At 48.9% G+C, this 15,338-nt stretch overlaps 2 protein-coding genes across 4 annotated transcripts in view; one reads left to right on the top strand and one right to left on the bottom strand.

Annotated features, from left to right (window-relative positions):
- The window catches only part of PIBF1 (progesterone immunomodulatory binding factor 1), a 504,884-nt gene extending 504,771 nt beyond the window's left edge, over positions 1-113 (bottom strand). For both annotated transcript variants that reach the window (XM_063952932.1, XM_063952931.1), the window contains exon 1: positions 9-113. The gene's annotated coding sequence lies outside the window, so the exon portion shown is untranslated. The remainder of the gene's footprint in view (positions 1-8) is intronic.
- A 19-nt stretch (positions 114-132) lies between these two features.
- The window catches only part of DIS3 (DIS3 homolog, exosome endoribonuclease and 3'-5' exoribonuclease), a 114,222-nt gene continuing 99,016 nt past the window's right edge, over positions 133-15,338 (top strand). Inside the window, exons 1-2 of one of the 2 annotated variants that reach the window (XM_063952929.1) lie at positions 133-250; positions 425-662. In XM_063952929.1, coding sequence (XP_063808999.1) covers positions 444-662 — 219 coding nt within the window. In that variant the 5' untranslated portion in view covers positions 133-250; positions 425-443. The remainder of the gene's footprint in view (positions 251-424; positions 663-15,338) is intronic. The other variant, XM_063952927.1, reaches the window with a different exon arrangement.

Raw genomic sequence — 15,338 nt, 5'->3', positions numbered from 1 at the left:
ATCCCCACCTGCTATCAGTGTTGTATTCTGTTGCTAGGAATAAACGTCAACGGTGATTGGCTGGTTTTGCCGTGAGACTGCTGATACTTCCGGGTGTGAGGGTCACGCCTCTGTATGAGATCCTGCTCTGCGGATTGGCTAGTGTAAGTGCTTCCTGTTGCCACACGTGGATGGTGCGCATGCGCTGTAGCAGTACGGTGCCCAGGGAAGAAACGTGAGCGCAGATGGTGTGATCCTGTAATGAAATCAGGTATAGTCTCACCTTTTATGCATGTGTAATGAATAATCCTCCTATGGGAACACAGACTGTATGTGCTGCACTGAGTTTGGTATCTGTGGGAGAGCAGTGCAGCCTGTACATACTGTATACATTTCATGTAATAATCCTTCTTGTTCATGTTTCTATTGTTTTCTTAATGTCCAGCTGACAGCTAACAAAGAAAATGTTGAAGTCTAAGACGTTCATGAAGAAGACTCGCTCTGGTGGCATTTTGAAAATCGTCCGAGAACATTACCTGCGGGATGACATCACCTGCGGCTGCCAGGGATGTGATGAATGCCAACAGGAGAGTACAGTCCTGCAACTGGAGCCCATTCTGCAGAGTTCACTTTGCCAATCTCCTCATTACATACTGCCTGACACTAATGTGTTACTGCACCAGGTAAAATAATTGATTTGTTGTGCTTGATATCAACATGAAAAGCTTAGTACAGACGTATTATCATTCCTTTTAAAAATCTTCAAAATTCTCCTGCCGAGTTCCATCCTTCTCTCTATGGGGTATATGCAATTGAGGGCGAATCGCGGCAAATTATCGCAGTTTTTTTAATTCGACACAATTCGACAGGTGAATTCCGGCAGGTGGCTGCCGGAATTCACCATATTCAATGAAAAACGGATTCGACATTCCCGCAGGCGAAAAATGGCCGATTTGCCGGATTTTGCCGCGAATTAAAAAAACGGGGAAAAACCCGGAAAAAAATGGCGTGGGGTCCTCCCTCCAAAGCATAACCAGCCTCGGGCTCTTCGAGCTGGTCCTGGTTCCAAAAATGCGAGGGAAAAATTGACAGGGGATCCCCCATATTTTTAAAACCAGCACCGGGCTCTGCGCCTGGTGCTGGTGCAAAAAATACGGGGGACAAAAAGAGTAGGGGTCCCCCGTATTTTTTACACCAGCATCGGGCTCCACTAGCTGGACAGATAATGCCACAGCCGGGGGTCACTTTTATACAGTGCCCTGCGGCCGTGGCATTAAATATCCAACTAGTCACCCCTGGCGGGGTACCCTGGGGGAGTGGGGACCCCTTCAATCAAGAAAAATGTCAGAATATTGACACATGACCCCTTTCCCCGAATGTGCCGGGACCCCACGTGACTCCTGTCACTGAGGTCCCTTCAGCCAATCAGGAAGCGCTACTACGTGGCGCTCACCTGATTGGCTGTGCGCTGTCTGTGGTGTGACAGCGCATCGCACAGCTCTCTCCATTATATTCAATGGTGGGAACTTTGCCGTCAGCGGGGGGGTTACCCGCGGTCAGCCGCTGACCGGTGGGTGACCCCACCGCTAACCGCAAAGTTCCCACCATTGAATATAATGGAGAGGCTTTGCGATGCGCTGTCTGAGCTCAGACGCGCAGAGCGAATCAGCAGAGTGCAAGGACGTTGCACTCGCTGATTGGCTGAAGAGACCTTTCAGTGACAGCTGTCACGGAGAGGTCTCTGCATTCGGGGAAAGGGGTCTCATGTGTCAATATGGGACCCCTTTCAGTCCGCTGGCACGGGTTTTTGCGTTTTTTTAATTTGCCAAGTACCTGGATTATACTCTGGACGTGGATTTATCTCTGGACGCTGGAAGGTGAGTATAATTTTTTCACAGGTACCCTCGGATCGTCGGAGACTGTGGCAGTCGGCATGTCAACATAGGTAAGTATGTGTGTGTCGGCAGTATGTAATAAAGTTGTACTTGTCACGGTGTGTGTGTCCTGTTTTTATTTGGGTATTTTTTCCCCAGTAGTACTACAGGTACCAGCGGGCCCGTTTTTCTCCCGCATGCTGGTACTTGTGGTTCTCCAAGTACCAGCTTGCGGGGGAGGCTTGCTGGGACTTGTAGTACTACTGGAAAAAAACAATATTCTGAAATTTTTCTCAAGGCTATCAGCCTCCCATCCGCAGCCCTTGGATGGGGGGGACAGCCTCGGGCTTCACCCCTGGCCCTTGGGTGGCTGGGGGGGGGACCCCTTGATTGAAGGGGTCCCCACTCCCCCAGGGTAGCCCGGCCAGGGGTGACTAGTTGGATATTTAATGCCACGGCCGCAGGGCACTGTATAAAAGTGACCCCCGGCTGTGGCATTATCTGTCCAGCTAGTGGAGCCCGATGCTGGTGTAAAAAATACGGGGGACCCCTACTCTTTTTGTCCCCCGTATTTCTCTAACGTCCTAAGTGGATGCTGGGGACTCCGTCAGGACCATGGGGAATAGCGGCTCCGCAGGAGACAGGGCACAAAAAATAAGAATTTACTTACCGATAATTCTATTTCTCGGAGTCCGTAGTGGATGCTGGGGTTCCTGAAAGGACCATGGGGGATAGCGGCTCCGCAGGAGACAGGGCACAAAAAAGTAAAGCTTTACTAGGTCAGGTGGTGTGCACTGGCTCCTCCCCCTATGACCCTCCTCCAGACTCCAGTTAGGTACTGTGCCCGGACGAGCATACACAATAAGGGAGGCATTTTGAATCCCGGGTAAGACTCATACCAGCCACACCAATCACACCGTACAACTTGTGATCTAAACCCAGTTAACAGTATGACAACAGAAAGGGCCTCTTAAAGATGGCTCCTTAACAATAACCCGAATTAGTTAACAATAACTATGTACAAGTATTGCAGATAATCCGCACTTGGGATGGGCGCCCAGCATCCACTACGGACTCCGAGAAATAGAATTATCGGTAAGTAAATTCTTATTTTCTCTATCGTCCTAAGTGGATGCTGGGGTTCCTGAAAGGACCATGGGGATTATACCAAAGCTCCCAAACGGGCGGGAGAGTGCGGATGACTCTGCAGCACCGAATGAGAGAACTCCAGGTCCTCCTTTGCCAGGGTATCAAATTTGTAAAATTTTACAAACGTGTTCTCCCCCGACCACGTAGCTGCTCGGCAGAGTTGTAATGCCGAGACCCCTCGGGCAGCCGCCCAAGATGAGCCCACCTTCCTTGTGGAGTGGGCTTTTACAGTTTTAGGCTGTGGCAGGCCTGCCACAGAATGTGCAAGTTGAATTGTGTTACAAATCCAACGAGCAATCGACTGCTTAGAAGCAGGTGCGCCCAACTTGTTGGGTGCATACAATATAAACAGCGAGTCAGATTTTCTGACTCCAGCCGTCCTTGCAATGTATTTTTAAGGCTCTGACAACGTCCAACAACTTGGAGTCCTCCAAGTCGCTAGTGGCCGCAGGCACCACAATAGGTTGGTTCAGATGAAATGCTGATACCACTTTAGGGAGAAAATGCGGACGAGTCCGCAGTTCTGCCCTATCCGAATGGAAGATTAGATAAGGACTTTTATAAGATAAAGCCGCCAATTCAGATACTCTCCTGGCAGAGGCCAGGGCTAGTAACATAGTCACTTTCAATGTGAGATATTTCAAATCCACCTTTTTCAATGGTTCAAACCAATGGGATTTGAGGAAATCTAAAACTACATTTAGATCCCACGGTGCCACCGGAGGCACCACAGGAGGCTGTATATGCAGTACTCCCTTGACAAAAGTCTGGACCTCAGGGACAGAGGCCAATTCTTTTTGGAAGAATATTGACAGGGCCGAAATTTGAACCTTAATGGATCCCAATTTGAGACCCATAGATAATCCTGATTGCAGGAAATGTAGGAAACGACCCAGTTGGAATTCCTCCGTCGGAACCCTCCGATCCTCGCACCACGCTACATATTTTCGCCAAATGCGGTGATAATGTTTCACGGTGACTTCCTTCCGTGCCTTAATCAAGGTAGGAATGACTTCTTCTGGAATGCCTTTCCCTTTTAGGATCTGGCGTTCAACCGCCATGCCGTCAAACGCAGCCGCGGTAAGTCTTGAAAAAGACAGGGACCCTGCTGTAGCAGGTCCCTTCTCAGAGGTAGAGGCCACGGTTCGTCCGTGAGCATCTCTTGAAGTTCCGGATACCAAGTCCTTCTCGGCCAATCCGGAACCACTAGTATTGTTCTTACTCTTCTTTGCCGTATGATCTTCAATACCTTTGGTATGAGCGGCAGAGGAGGAAACACATACACTGACTGGTACACCCAAGGAGTTACCAGTGCGTCCACAGCTATTGCCTGTGGATCTCTTGACCTGGCGCAATATTTGTCCAGTTTCTTGTTGAGGCGAGACGCCATCATGTCTACAATTGGTCTTTCCCAACGGTCTATTAACATGTTGAAGACTTCTGGATGTAGACCCCACTCTCCCGGATGAAGATCGTGTCTGCTGAGGAAGTCTGCTTCCCAGTTGTCCACGCCCGGGATGAACACTGCTGACAGTGCTATCACGTGATTCTCCGCCCAGCGAAGAATCTTGGCAGCTTCTGCCATTGCACTCCTGCTTCTTGTGCCGCCCTGCCTGTTTACATGGGCGACCGCCGTGATGTTGTCCGACTGAATCAACACCGGCTTTCCTTGCAGGAGAAGTTCCGCCTGGCTTAGAGCATTGTAGATTGCTCTTAGTTCCAGAATGTTTATGTGAAGAGACTTTTCCAGACTCGTCCATACTCCCTGGAAGTTTCTTCCTTGTGTGACTGCTCCCCAGCCTCTCAGGCTGGCGTCCGTGGTCACCAGGATCCAATCCTGAATGCCGAATCTGCGGCCTTCTAATAGGTGAGCCTTCTGCAACCACCACAGAAGTGACACCCTTGTCTTTGGTGACAGGGTTATTCGCAGGTGCATCTGCAGATGCGACCCTGACCATTTGTCCAACAGATCCCTTTGGAATATTCTTGCATGGAATCTGCCGAATGGAATTGCTTCGTAAGAAGCCACCATTTTTCCCAGGACTCTTGTGCATTGATGTACTGACACTTTTCCTGGTTTTAGGAGGTTCCTGACCAGATCGGATAACTCCTTGGCTTTTTCCTCTGGAAGGAAAACCTTTTTCTGAACCGTGTCCAGAATCATTCCTAGGAACAGCAGACGAGTTGTCGGGATTAAATGGGATTTTGGAATATTCAGAATCCACCCGTGTTGTCTTAGCACCTCTTGAGATAGTGCTAAAGCTGTCTCCAGCTGTTCTCTGGACCTTGCCCTTATTAGGAGATCGTCCAAGTATGTGACAGTTTTGAACAATGAACCTGAGGTACCCCTGGTGTGCGGGGTAAATCGGAACGTGTAGATACGCATCCTTGATGTCCAAGGATACCATAAAGTCCCCTTCTTCCAGGTTCGCTATCACTGCTCTGAGTGACTCCATCTTGAACTTGAACTTTTTTATGTAGAGGTTCAAGGACTTCAGATTTAGAATAGGCCTTACCGAGCCATCCGGCTTCGGTACCACAAATAGAGTGGAATAATACCCCTTTCCTTGTTGTAATAGGGGTACTTTGACTATCACCTGCTGAGCGTACAGCTTGTGAATGGCTTCCAACACCCTCTCCCTTTCGGAAGAGACGGTTGGTAAGGCAGACTTCAGGAAACGATGAGGAGGATCCGTCTCTAATTCCAACCTGTACCCCTGAGATATTATCTGCAGGATCCAGGGGTCTACCTGCGAGTGAGCCCACTGCGCGCTGTAATTTTTGAGACGGCCCCCCACTGTCCCCGAGTCCGCTTGAGAGGCCCCAGCGTCATGCTGAGGTTTTTGCAGGAGCCGGGGAGGGCTTCTGTTCCTGGGAAGGAGCTGCCTGTTGGTGTCTCTTCCCTCTTCCTCTGCCTCGTGGCAGGTACGACAAGCCCTTTGCTCTCTTATTTTTGTAGGAGCGAAAAGGCTGCGGTTGAAAGGTCGGTGCCTTTCTCTGTTGGGGAGTGACTTGAGGTAAAAAAGTGGATTTCCCGGCAGTAGCCGTGGCCACCAAGTCTGATAGACCAACTCCAAATAACTCCTCCCCTTTATACGGCAAAACCTCCATGTGACGTTTTGAATCCGCATCGCCTGTCCACTGTCGTGTCCATAAGGCTCTTCTGGCTGAAATGGACATAGCACTCACCCGAGATGCCAGTGTGCAAATATCCCTCTGTGCATCACGCATATAGATAAATGCATCCTTTATTTGTTCTAACGACAGTAAAACATTGTCCCTATCTAGGGTATCAATATTTTCAATCAGGGATTCTGACCAAACTACTCCAGCACTGCACATCCAGGCAGTTGCTATAGCTGGTCGTAGTATAACACCTGCATGTGTGTATATATTCTTTTGAATAACTTCCATCTTTCTATCTGATGGATCCTTAAGTGCGGCCGTCTCAGGAGAGGGTAACGCCACTTGTTTGGATAAGCGTGTGAGCGCCTTGTCCACCTTAGGGGGTGTTTCCCAGCGCGCCCTAACCTCTGGCGGGAAAGGGTATAATGCCAATAACTTTTTTGAAATTATCAACTTTTTATCAGGAGCAACCCACGCTTCATCACACACGTCATTTAATTCTTCTGATTCAGGAAAAACTGTTTGTAGTTTTTTCACACCATACATAATACCCTGTTTTACGGTATCTGTAGTATCAGCTAAATGTAACGTCTCCTTCATTGCCAAAATCATATAACGTGTGGCCCTACTGGAAAATACGTTTGAATTTCTACCGTCGTCACTGGAATCAGTGCCCGTGTCTGGGTCTGTGTCGACCGACTGAGGCAAAGGGCGTTTTACAGCCCCTGACGGTGTTTGAGGCGCCTGGACAGGCATTAATTGATTGTCCGGCCGCCTCATGTCCTCAACTGACTGTTTAAGGGAAGATAAACCATCACGTAATTCCACAAATAAAGGCATCCATTCTGGTGTCGACCCCCTGGGGGGTGACATCTGCATATTTGGCAATTGCTCCGCCTCCACACCAATATCGTCCTCATACATGTCGACACCACGTACCGACACACACCGCAAACTCACAGGGAATGCTCTAATGAAGACAGGACCCACTAGCCCTTTTGGGGAGACAGAGGGAGAGTCTGCCAGCACACACCACAAAGCGCTATATATACAAGGGATATCCTTATATTAAGTGCTCCCTTATAGCTGCTTTAATATATATATATATAGCCATTAATGTGCCCCCCCTCTCTGTTTTACCCTGTTTCTGTAGTGCAGTGCAGGGGAGAGACCTGGGAGCCGTTCTGACCAGCGGAGCTGTGACAGAAAATGGCGCCGTGTGCTGAGGAGATAGGCCCCGCCCCTTTTTCGGCGGGTTCTTCTCCCGCTATTTTTCCAGTCAGGCAGGGGTTAAATATCTCCATATAGCCCCTATGGGCTATATGTGAGGTATTTTTAGCCTTGTATAAGGTTTATATTTGCCTCTCAGAGCGCCCCCCCCCAGCGCTCTGCACCCTCAGTGACTGCCCAGTGAAGTGTGCTGAGAGGAAAATGGCGCACAGCTGCAGTGCTGTGCGCTACCTTATGAAGACTGAGGAGTCTTCAGCCGCCGGTTTCCGGACCTCTTCACGCTTCAGCATCTGCAAGGGGGTCGGCGGCGCGGCTCCGGGACCGGACTCCACGGCTGGGCCTGTGTTCGATCCCTCTGGAGCTAATGGTGTCCAGTAGCCAAGCAGCAAATCCACTCTGCATGCAGGTGAGTTTACTACTTTCCCCCTAAGTCCCACGTTGCAGTGATCCTGTTGCCAGCAGGACTCACTGTAAAGAAAAAAAACCTAAACTAAACTTTCTCTAAGCAGCTCTTTAGGAGAGCCACCTAGATTGCACCCTTCTCGTTCGGGCACAAAATCTAACTGGAGTCTGGAGGAGGGTCATAGGGGGAGGAGCCAGTGCACACCACCTGACCTAGTAAAGCTTTACTTTTTTGTGCCCTGTCTCCTGCGGAGCCGCTATCCCCCATGGTCCTTTCAGGAACCCCAGCATCCACTTAGGACGATAGAGAAATAAAGCTTTAGGATCAGGTGGTGTGTACTGGCTCCTCCCCCTATGACCCTCCTCCAAGCCTCAGTTAGGTTTTTGTGCCCGTCCGAGCAGGGTGCAATCTAGGTGGCTCTCTTAAAGAGCTGCTTAGAAAAAGTTTTTTAGGTTTTTTATTTTCAGTGAGTCCTGCTGGCAACAGGCTCACTGCATCGAGGGACTTAGGGGAGAGAATTTCAACTCACCTGCGTGCAGGATGGATTGGATTCTTAGGCTACTGGACACCATTAGCTCCAGAGGGAGTCGGAACACAGGTCTCGCCCTGGGGTTCGTCCCGGAGCCGCGCCGCCGACCCCCCTTACAGATGCTGAAGATTGAAGGTCCGGAAACAGGCGGCAGAAGGCTTTTCAGTCTTCATGAAGGTAGCGCACAGCACTGCAGCTGTGCGCCATTGTTGTCACACACTTCACACCAAGCGGTCACGGAGGGTGCTGGGGGCGCCCTGGGCAGCAATATTTTATTACCTCAAGGCAAAAGAATACATCACATATAGCCATTAAGGCTATATGTATGTATTTAACCCATGCCACTTATCTAAATCCACGGGAGGAAAGCCCGCCGAAATAGGGGGCGGGGCTTATTCTCCTCAGCACACAGCGCCATTTTCCTGCTCAGCTCCGCTGTGAGGAAGGCTCCCAGGACTCTCCCCTGCACTGCACTACAGAAACAGGGTAAAACAGAGAGGGGGGGCATTTTTTGGCGATATACTGGATATATTTAAGCTGCTATAAGGAACAACACTTATATAAGGTTGTTCCCATATATATTATAGCGCTTGGGTGTGTGCTGGCAAACTCTCCCTCTGTCTCCCCAAAGGGCTAGTGGGGTCCTGTCTTCGATAAGAGCATTCCCTGTGTGTCTGCTGTGTGTCGGTACGTGTGTGTCGACATGTATGAGGACGATGTTGGCGTGGAGGCAGAGCAATTGCCGATAATGGTGATGTCACCCCCCAGGGAGTCGACACCGGAATGGATGGCTTTGTTTATGGAATTACGTGACAAACCAGTTAGTACCTGCCCAGGCGTCTCAGACACCGTCAGGGGCTGTAAAGCGCCCTTTACCTCAGTCGGTCGACACAGACCCAGACACAGACACTGAATCTAGTGTCGACGGTGATGAAACAAACGTATTTTCAAGTAGGGCCACACGTTATATGATCACGGCAATGAAGGAGGCTTTGCATATCTCTGATGCTGCAAGTACCACAAAAAGGGGTATTATGTGGGGGGTGAAAAAACTACCTGTAGTTTTTCCTGAATCAGAGGAATTAAATGATGTATGTGATGAAGCGTGGTTTAACCCAGATAGAAAAATGCTAATTTCAAAAAAGTTATTAGCATTATACCCTTTCCCGCCAGAGGTTAGGGCGCGCTGGGAAACACCCCCTAGGGTGGATAAGGCGCTCACACGCTTATCAAAACAAGTGGCGTTACCGTCTCCGGATACGGCCGCCCTCAAGGATCCAGCAGATAGGAGACTGGAAACTACCCTAAAAAGTATATACACACATACTGGTGTTATACTGCGACCGGCCATCGCCTCAGCCTGGATGTGCAGTGCTGGGGTCGTCTGGTTGGATTCCCTGACTGAAAATATTGATACCCTGGATAGGGACAGTATTTTATTGACTATAGAGCAATTAAAGGATGCTTTCCTTTATATGCGAGATGCGCAGAGAGATATTTGCACTCTGGCATCGAGAGTAAATGCGATGTCCATATCTGCCAGAAGGAGTTTATGGACGCGACAGTGGTCAGGTGATGCGGATTCCAAACGACATATGGAAGTATTGCCGTATAAAGGGGAGGAATTATTTGGCGTCGGTCTATCGGATCTGGTGGCCACGGCAACTGCCGGAAAATCCACCTTTTTACCTCAGACCCCCTCCCAACAGAAAAAGACACCGTCTTTTCAGCCGCAGTCCTTTCGGTCCTATAAGAACAAGCGGACAAAAGGACAGTCATATCTGCCTAGGGGCAGAGGAAGGGGTAAGAGAGGGCAGCAAGCAGCCCTGGCCCAGGAACAGAAGCCCTCCCAGGGTTCTGCAAAGCCCTCAGCATGACGCTGGGGCCTTACAAGCGGACTCAGGAACGGTGGGGGGTCGACTCAAGAATTTCAGCGCACAGTGGGCTTGCTCACAGGTGGACCCCTGGATTCTGCAGGTAGTATCTCAGGGTTACAGGTTGGAATTCGAGAAGTCTTCCCCTTGCCGGTTCCTAAAGTCTGCTTTGCCAACGTCTCCCTCAGACAGGGAGACGGTATTGGAAGCCATTCACAAGCTGTTTGCTCAGCAGGTGATTGTCAAGGTACCCCTCCTACAACAGGGAAAGGGGTATTACTCCACGCTATTTGTGGTACCGAAGCCGGACGGCTCGGTAAGACCTATTCTAAATCTGAAATCTTTGAACCTGTACATACAAAAATTCAAGTTCAAGATGGAGTCACTCAGAGCAGTGATAGCGAATCTGGAAGAAGGGGACTTTATGGTGTCCCTGGACATAAAGGATGCTTACCTGCATGTCCCAATTTGCCCTTCACATCAAGGGTACCTCAGGTTCGTGGTGCAAAACTGTCATTATCAGTTTCAGACGCTGCCGTTTGGATTGTCCACGGCACCTCGGGTCTTTACCAAGGTAATGGCCGAAATGATGATTCTTCTGCGAAGAAGAGGCGTATTAATTATCCCTTACTTGGACGATCTCCTGATAAGGGCAAGGTCCAGAGAACAGCTGGAGGACGGAGTAGCACTAACCCAAGTAGTGCTGCAACAACACGGGTGGATTCTGAATTTTCCAAAATCTCAGTTGACCCCGACAACACGTCTGCTGTTCCTGGGAATGATTCTGGACACGGTTCAGAAAAAGGTGTTTCTTCCGGAGGAGAAAGCCAGGGAGTTATCCGAACTTGTCAGGAACCTCCTAAAACCAGGGACAGTGTCTGTACATCAATGCACAAGAGTCCTGGGAAAGATGGTGGCTTCTTACGAAGCGATTCCATTCGGCAGATTCCACGCACAAACTTTTCAGTGGGATCTGCTGGACAAATGGTCCGGATCGCATCTGCAGATGCATCAGCGGATAACCTTATCGCCACGGACAAGGGTGTCTCTTCTGTGGTGGTTGCAGAGTGCTCATCTGTTAGAGGGCCGCAGATTCGGCATACAGGACTGGGTCCTGGTGACCACGGATGCCAGTCTGAGAGGCTGGGGAGCGGTCACACAAGGAAGAAACTTCCAGGGAGTATGGTCAAGCCTGGAGATGTCTCTTCACATAAATATACTAGAGCTAAGAGCGATTTACAATGCTCTAAGTCTGGCAAAACCCCTGCTTCAGGGTCAGCCGGTGTTGATCCAGTCGGACAACATCACGGCAGTCGCCCACGTAAACAGACAGGGCGGCACAAGAAGCAGGACAGCAATGGCAGAAGCTGCAAGGATTCTTCGCTGGGCGGAAGATCATGTGATAGCACTGTCAGCAGTATTCATTCCGGGAGTGGACAACTGGGAAGCAGACTTCCTCAGCAGACACGATCTACACCCGGGAGAGTGGGGACTTCATCCAGAAGTCTTCCACATGATTGTGAACCATTGGGAAAAACCAATGGTGGATATGATGGCGTCCCGCCTCAACAAAAAACTGGACAGGTATTGCGCCAGGTCAAGAGATCCTCAGGCAATAGCTGTGGACGCTCTGGTAACACCGTGGGTGTTCCAGTCAGTGTATGTGTTCCCTCCTCTGCCTCTCATACCAAAAGTACTGAGAATTATACGGCAGAAGGGAGTAAGAACGATACTAGTGGCTCCGGATTGGCCAAGAAGAACTTGGTACCCGGAACTTCAAGAGATGCTCACGGAGGATCCGTGGCCTCTACCTCTAAGACGGGACCTGCTTCAGCAGGGACCGTGTCTATTCCAAGACTTACCGCGGCTGCGTTTGACGGCATGGCGGTTGAACGCCGAATTCTAAAGGAAAAAGGCATTCCGGAAGAGGTCATTCCTACACTGGTAAAAGCCAGGAAGGAGGTGACTGCACAACATTATCACCGCATTTGGAGAAAATATGTTGCGTGGTGTGAGGCCAGGAAGGCCCCCACGGAGGAATTTCAACTGGGTCGATTCCTACATTTCCTGCAAACAGGATTGTCTATGGGCCTCAAATTGGGGTCCATTAAGGTTCAAATTTCGGCCCTGTCGATTTTCTTCCAGAAAGAATTGGCTTCAGTTCCTGAAGTCCAGACTTTTGTAAAAGGAGTACTACATATACAGCCCCCGGTTGTGCCCCCAGTGGCACCGTGGGATCTTAATGTAGTCTTGGATTTTCTCAAATCCCATTGGTTTGAGCCGCTCAAATCGGTGGAGCTGAAGTATCTCACATGGAAAGTAACCATGCTACTGGCCCTGGCTTCAGCCAGGAGAGTATCAGAATTGGCGGCTTTATCATATAAGAGCCCATATCTGATTTTCCATACGGACAGGGCAGAACTGCGGACGCGTCCTCAATTTCTGCCTAAGGTGGTGTCAGCGTTTCACCTGAACCAGCCTATTGTGGTGCCTGCGGCTACTAACGAGTTGGAGGATTCCAAGTTGTTGGACGTGGTCCGGGCATTGAAAATATATATTTCAAGAACGGCGGGAGTCAGAAAGTCTGACTCACTGCTTATATTGTATGCACCCAACAAGATGGGTGCTCCTGCTTCTAAGCAGACGATTGCTCGTTGGATTTGTAGCACAATTCAACTTGCACATTCTGTGGCAGGCTTGCCACAACCTAAATCTGTCAAGGCCCATTCCACAAGGAAAGTGGGCTCATCCTGGGCGGCTGCCCGGGGAGTCTCGGCATTACAACTCTGCCGAGCTGCTACTTGGTCAGGGGCAAATACGTTTGCAAAATTCTACAAATTTGATACCCTGGCTGAGGAGGACCTTGAGTTCTCTCATTCGGTGCTGCAGAGTCATCCGCACTCTCCCGCCCGTTTGGGAGCTTTGGTATAATCCCCATGGTCCTGACGGAGTCCCCAGCATCCACTTAGGACGTTAGAGAAAATAAGAATTTACTTACCGATAATTCTATTTCTCGTAGTCCGTAGTGGATGCTGGGCGCCCATCCCAAGTGCGGATTGTCTGCAATACTTGTACATAGTTATTGTTACAAAAAAATCGGGTTGTTATTTGTTGTGAGCCGTCTGTTCAGAGGCTCCTACGTTTGTCATACTGTTAACTGGGTTCAGATCACAAGTTATACGGTGTGATTGGTGTGGCTGGTATGAGTCTTACCCGGGGTTCAATATCCTTCCTTATTGTGTACGCTCGTCCGGGCACAGTATCCTAACTGAGGCTTGGAGGAGGGTCATAGGGGGAGGAGCCAGTACACACCACCTGATCCTAAAGCTTTATTTTTGTGCCCTGTCTCCTGCGGAGCCGCTATTCCCCATGGTCCTGACGGAGTCCCCAGCATCCACTACGGACTACGAGAAATAGAATTATCGGTAAGTAAATTCTTATTTTTTTGCACCAGCACCAGGCGCAGAGCCCGGTGCTGGTTTTAAAAATACGGGGGATCCCCTGTCAAATTTTTCCCCGCATTTTTAGAACCAGGACCAGCTCGAAGAGCCCGAGGCTGGTTATGCTTTGGAGGGGGGACCCCACGCCATTTTTTACCTTGATTTTACCGTTCCAGCTATAAAAAAATATATATATATTTTTAAAAATATATAAATAATAATTGTGCCTCCAAAAAAGACAAACCAAGTACCTAACCCCTTCTAATATAAATAGATATGCTATTACCAAAAAAAAAAACACCAAAAAAAACATGTTTTAAATTTTTTTTATTGGTTTCACCCTCCAAAGTGTGGCGGATTGAAAATGACGAATTTACTGTCTAAAAGCACTGTTGTCGAATTTCCAAACTTGAATTGAATACACTTTGGTCGAATTGCAGCACTTGTATCATTGCAGAAAAGTCGAATTTTGACAAAAGTCGAATTTCAAAAAGTCGAATTTTGAAAGTCCGTTTTTTTTGACGGAAAGCACTGAATTGCATTGACGATTTTTTTTTTTTTGGCGAAAAATTCCCGAAATTCGACAATTTCGGGAATTCGACCGCAATTGCATATACCCCTATGCCATGTGCAGAACCTACAGTACCTACAGCTCCCTCTGCCCCACACTACCTGTTATTCTGTGGGGAGGCATTTGATATGCCGGCTGTCAGCCCGCAAGAGGCTCTTATGCGCTCTGCCTGCATGCCTGCGGTCGGGATCCCAGTGCCGGTATGATGTGCGCTGGGATCTCAAGCAACGGCAAAACATAGTAGACCCCTGTGGGGAGGCATTTGATATGCCGGATGTCGGGATCCCGGCACTCACCATATCGGTGCCGGGATCACGACAGACGGTATACCAACAACTATTCTCCCTCTTGGAGTGTCCACGACACCCCTGGAGGGAGAATAAATAGTGTGCCACTGTACCTGCAGCGAGCACGCAAGGGGCTCTTTTACACTCGCCCTGCTGCCTGCATGCCGGCGGATGGGATCCTAAGCGCCGGCAAAACGTAGTATAGACCCATTCTGTGATATTTCATCGATGTGGTTTTCTGTAAGAAAGTGTTAAAAATGTTCTTGACTCTATAGTCCAACATTTTAAATAAATCTGTATACAGTTTTTTGTTTTTTTAGATATAATAGTGGGTTCCGGTATGAATGGTCGACATGGACAAATGGTCGACACATTAAAAGGTCGACATGATGATTTTTTTAACCTTTTTTTGGTGTCGTTTTCTGCGTAAAGTGACGGGGAACCCCAATTAGTTCACCGCGTCCCCTCGCGGCTTCGGGCAAGGTGCCTCGCTCCGCTACCGCAGTGCTCGGCACATATTACCGTTCCCAATCGCAGTCCACATGGATCGTAAAGTATGGAAATGTTCTCCAAAAGAATTTTTTTTTTTTTAAATCGAGTCGACCTTTTCATGTGTTGACCATTTTCATGTGTCGACCATGTGTCCATGTCAATGTCGACCTAATGACTGTCGACCATCCAAACGGATACCATAATAGAGTAATTATATGTATTAAAGGAATAATGAATTCAAATGCTGACCATGCCATACATCTCATCTTTTACTTTTAGTCATGCCATAGTGCCTTTATGTTTTGTGCCTGTTTTTGCATACCAAAGATGAATTTTTAATGACTTTGTGAGTAGCACAATAACCAGTTATCAGCTCAGTGGGCA

This window comes from Pseudophryne corroboree, chromosome 2 (genome assembly GCF_028390025.1).
Source record: "Pseudophryne corroboree isolate aPseCor3 chromosome 2, aPseCor3.hap2, whole genome shotgun sequence".
Taxonomy (NCBI): domain Eukaryota; kingdom Metazoa; phylum Chordata; class Amphibia; order Anura; family Myobatrachidae; genus Pseudophryne; species Pseudophryne corroboree.
Note: the sequence above shows the minus strand (reverse complement) of the source record. Positions and strands in the feature narration are given on the sequence as shown.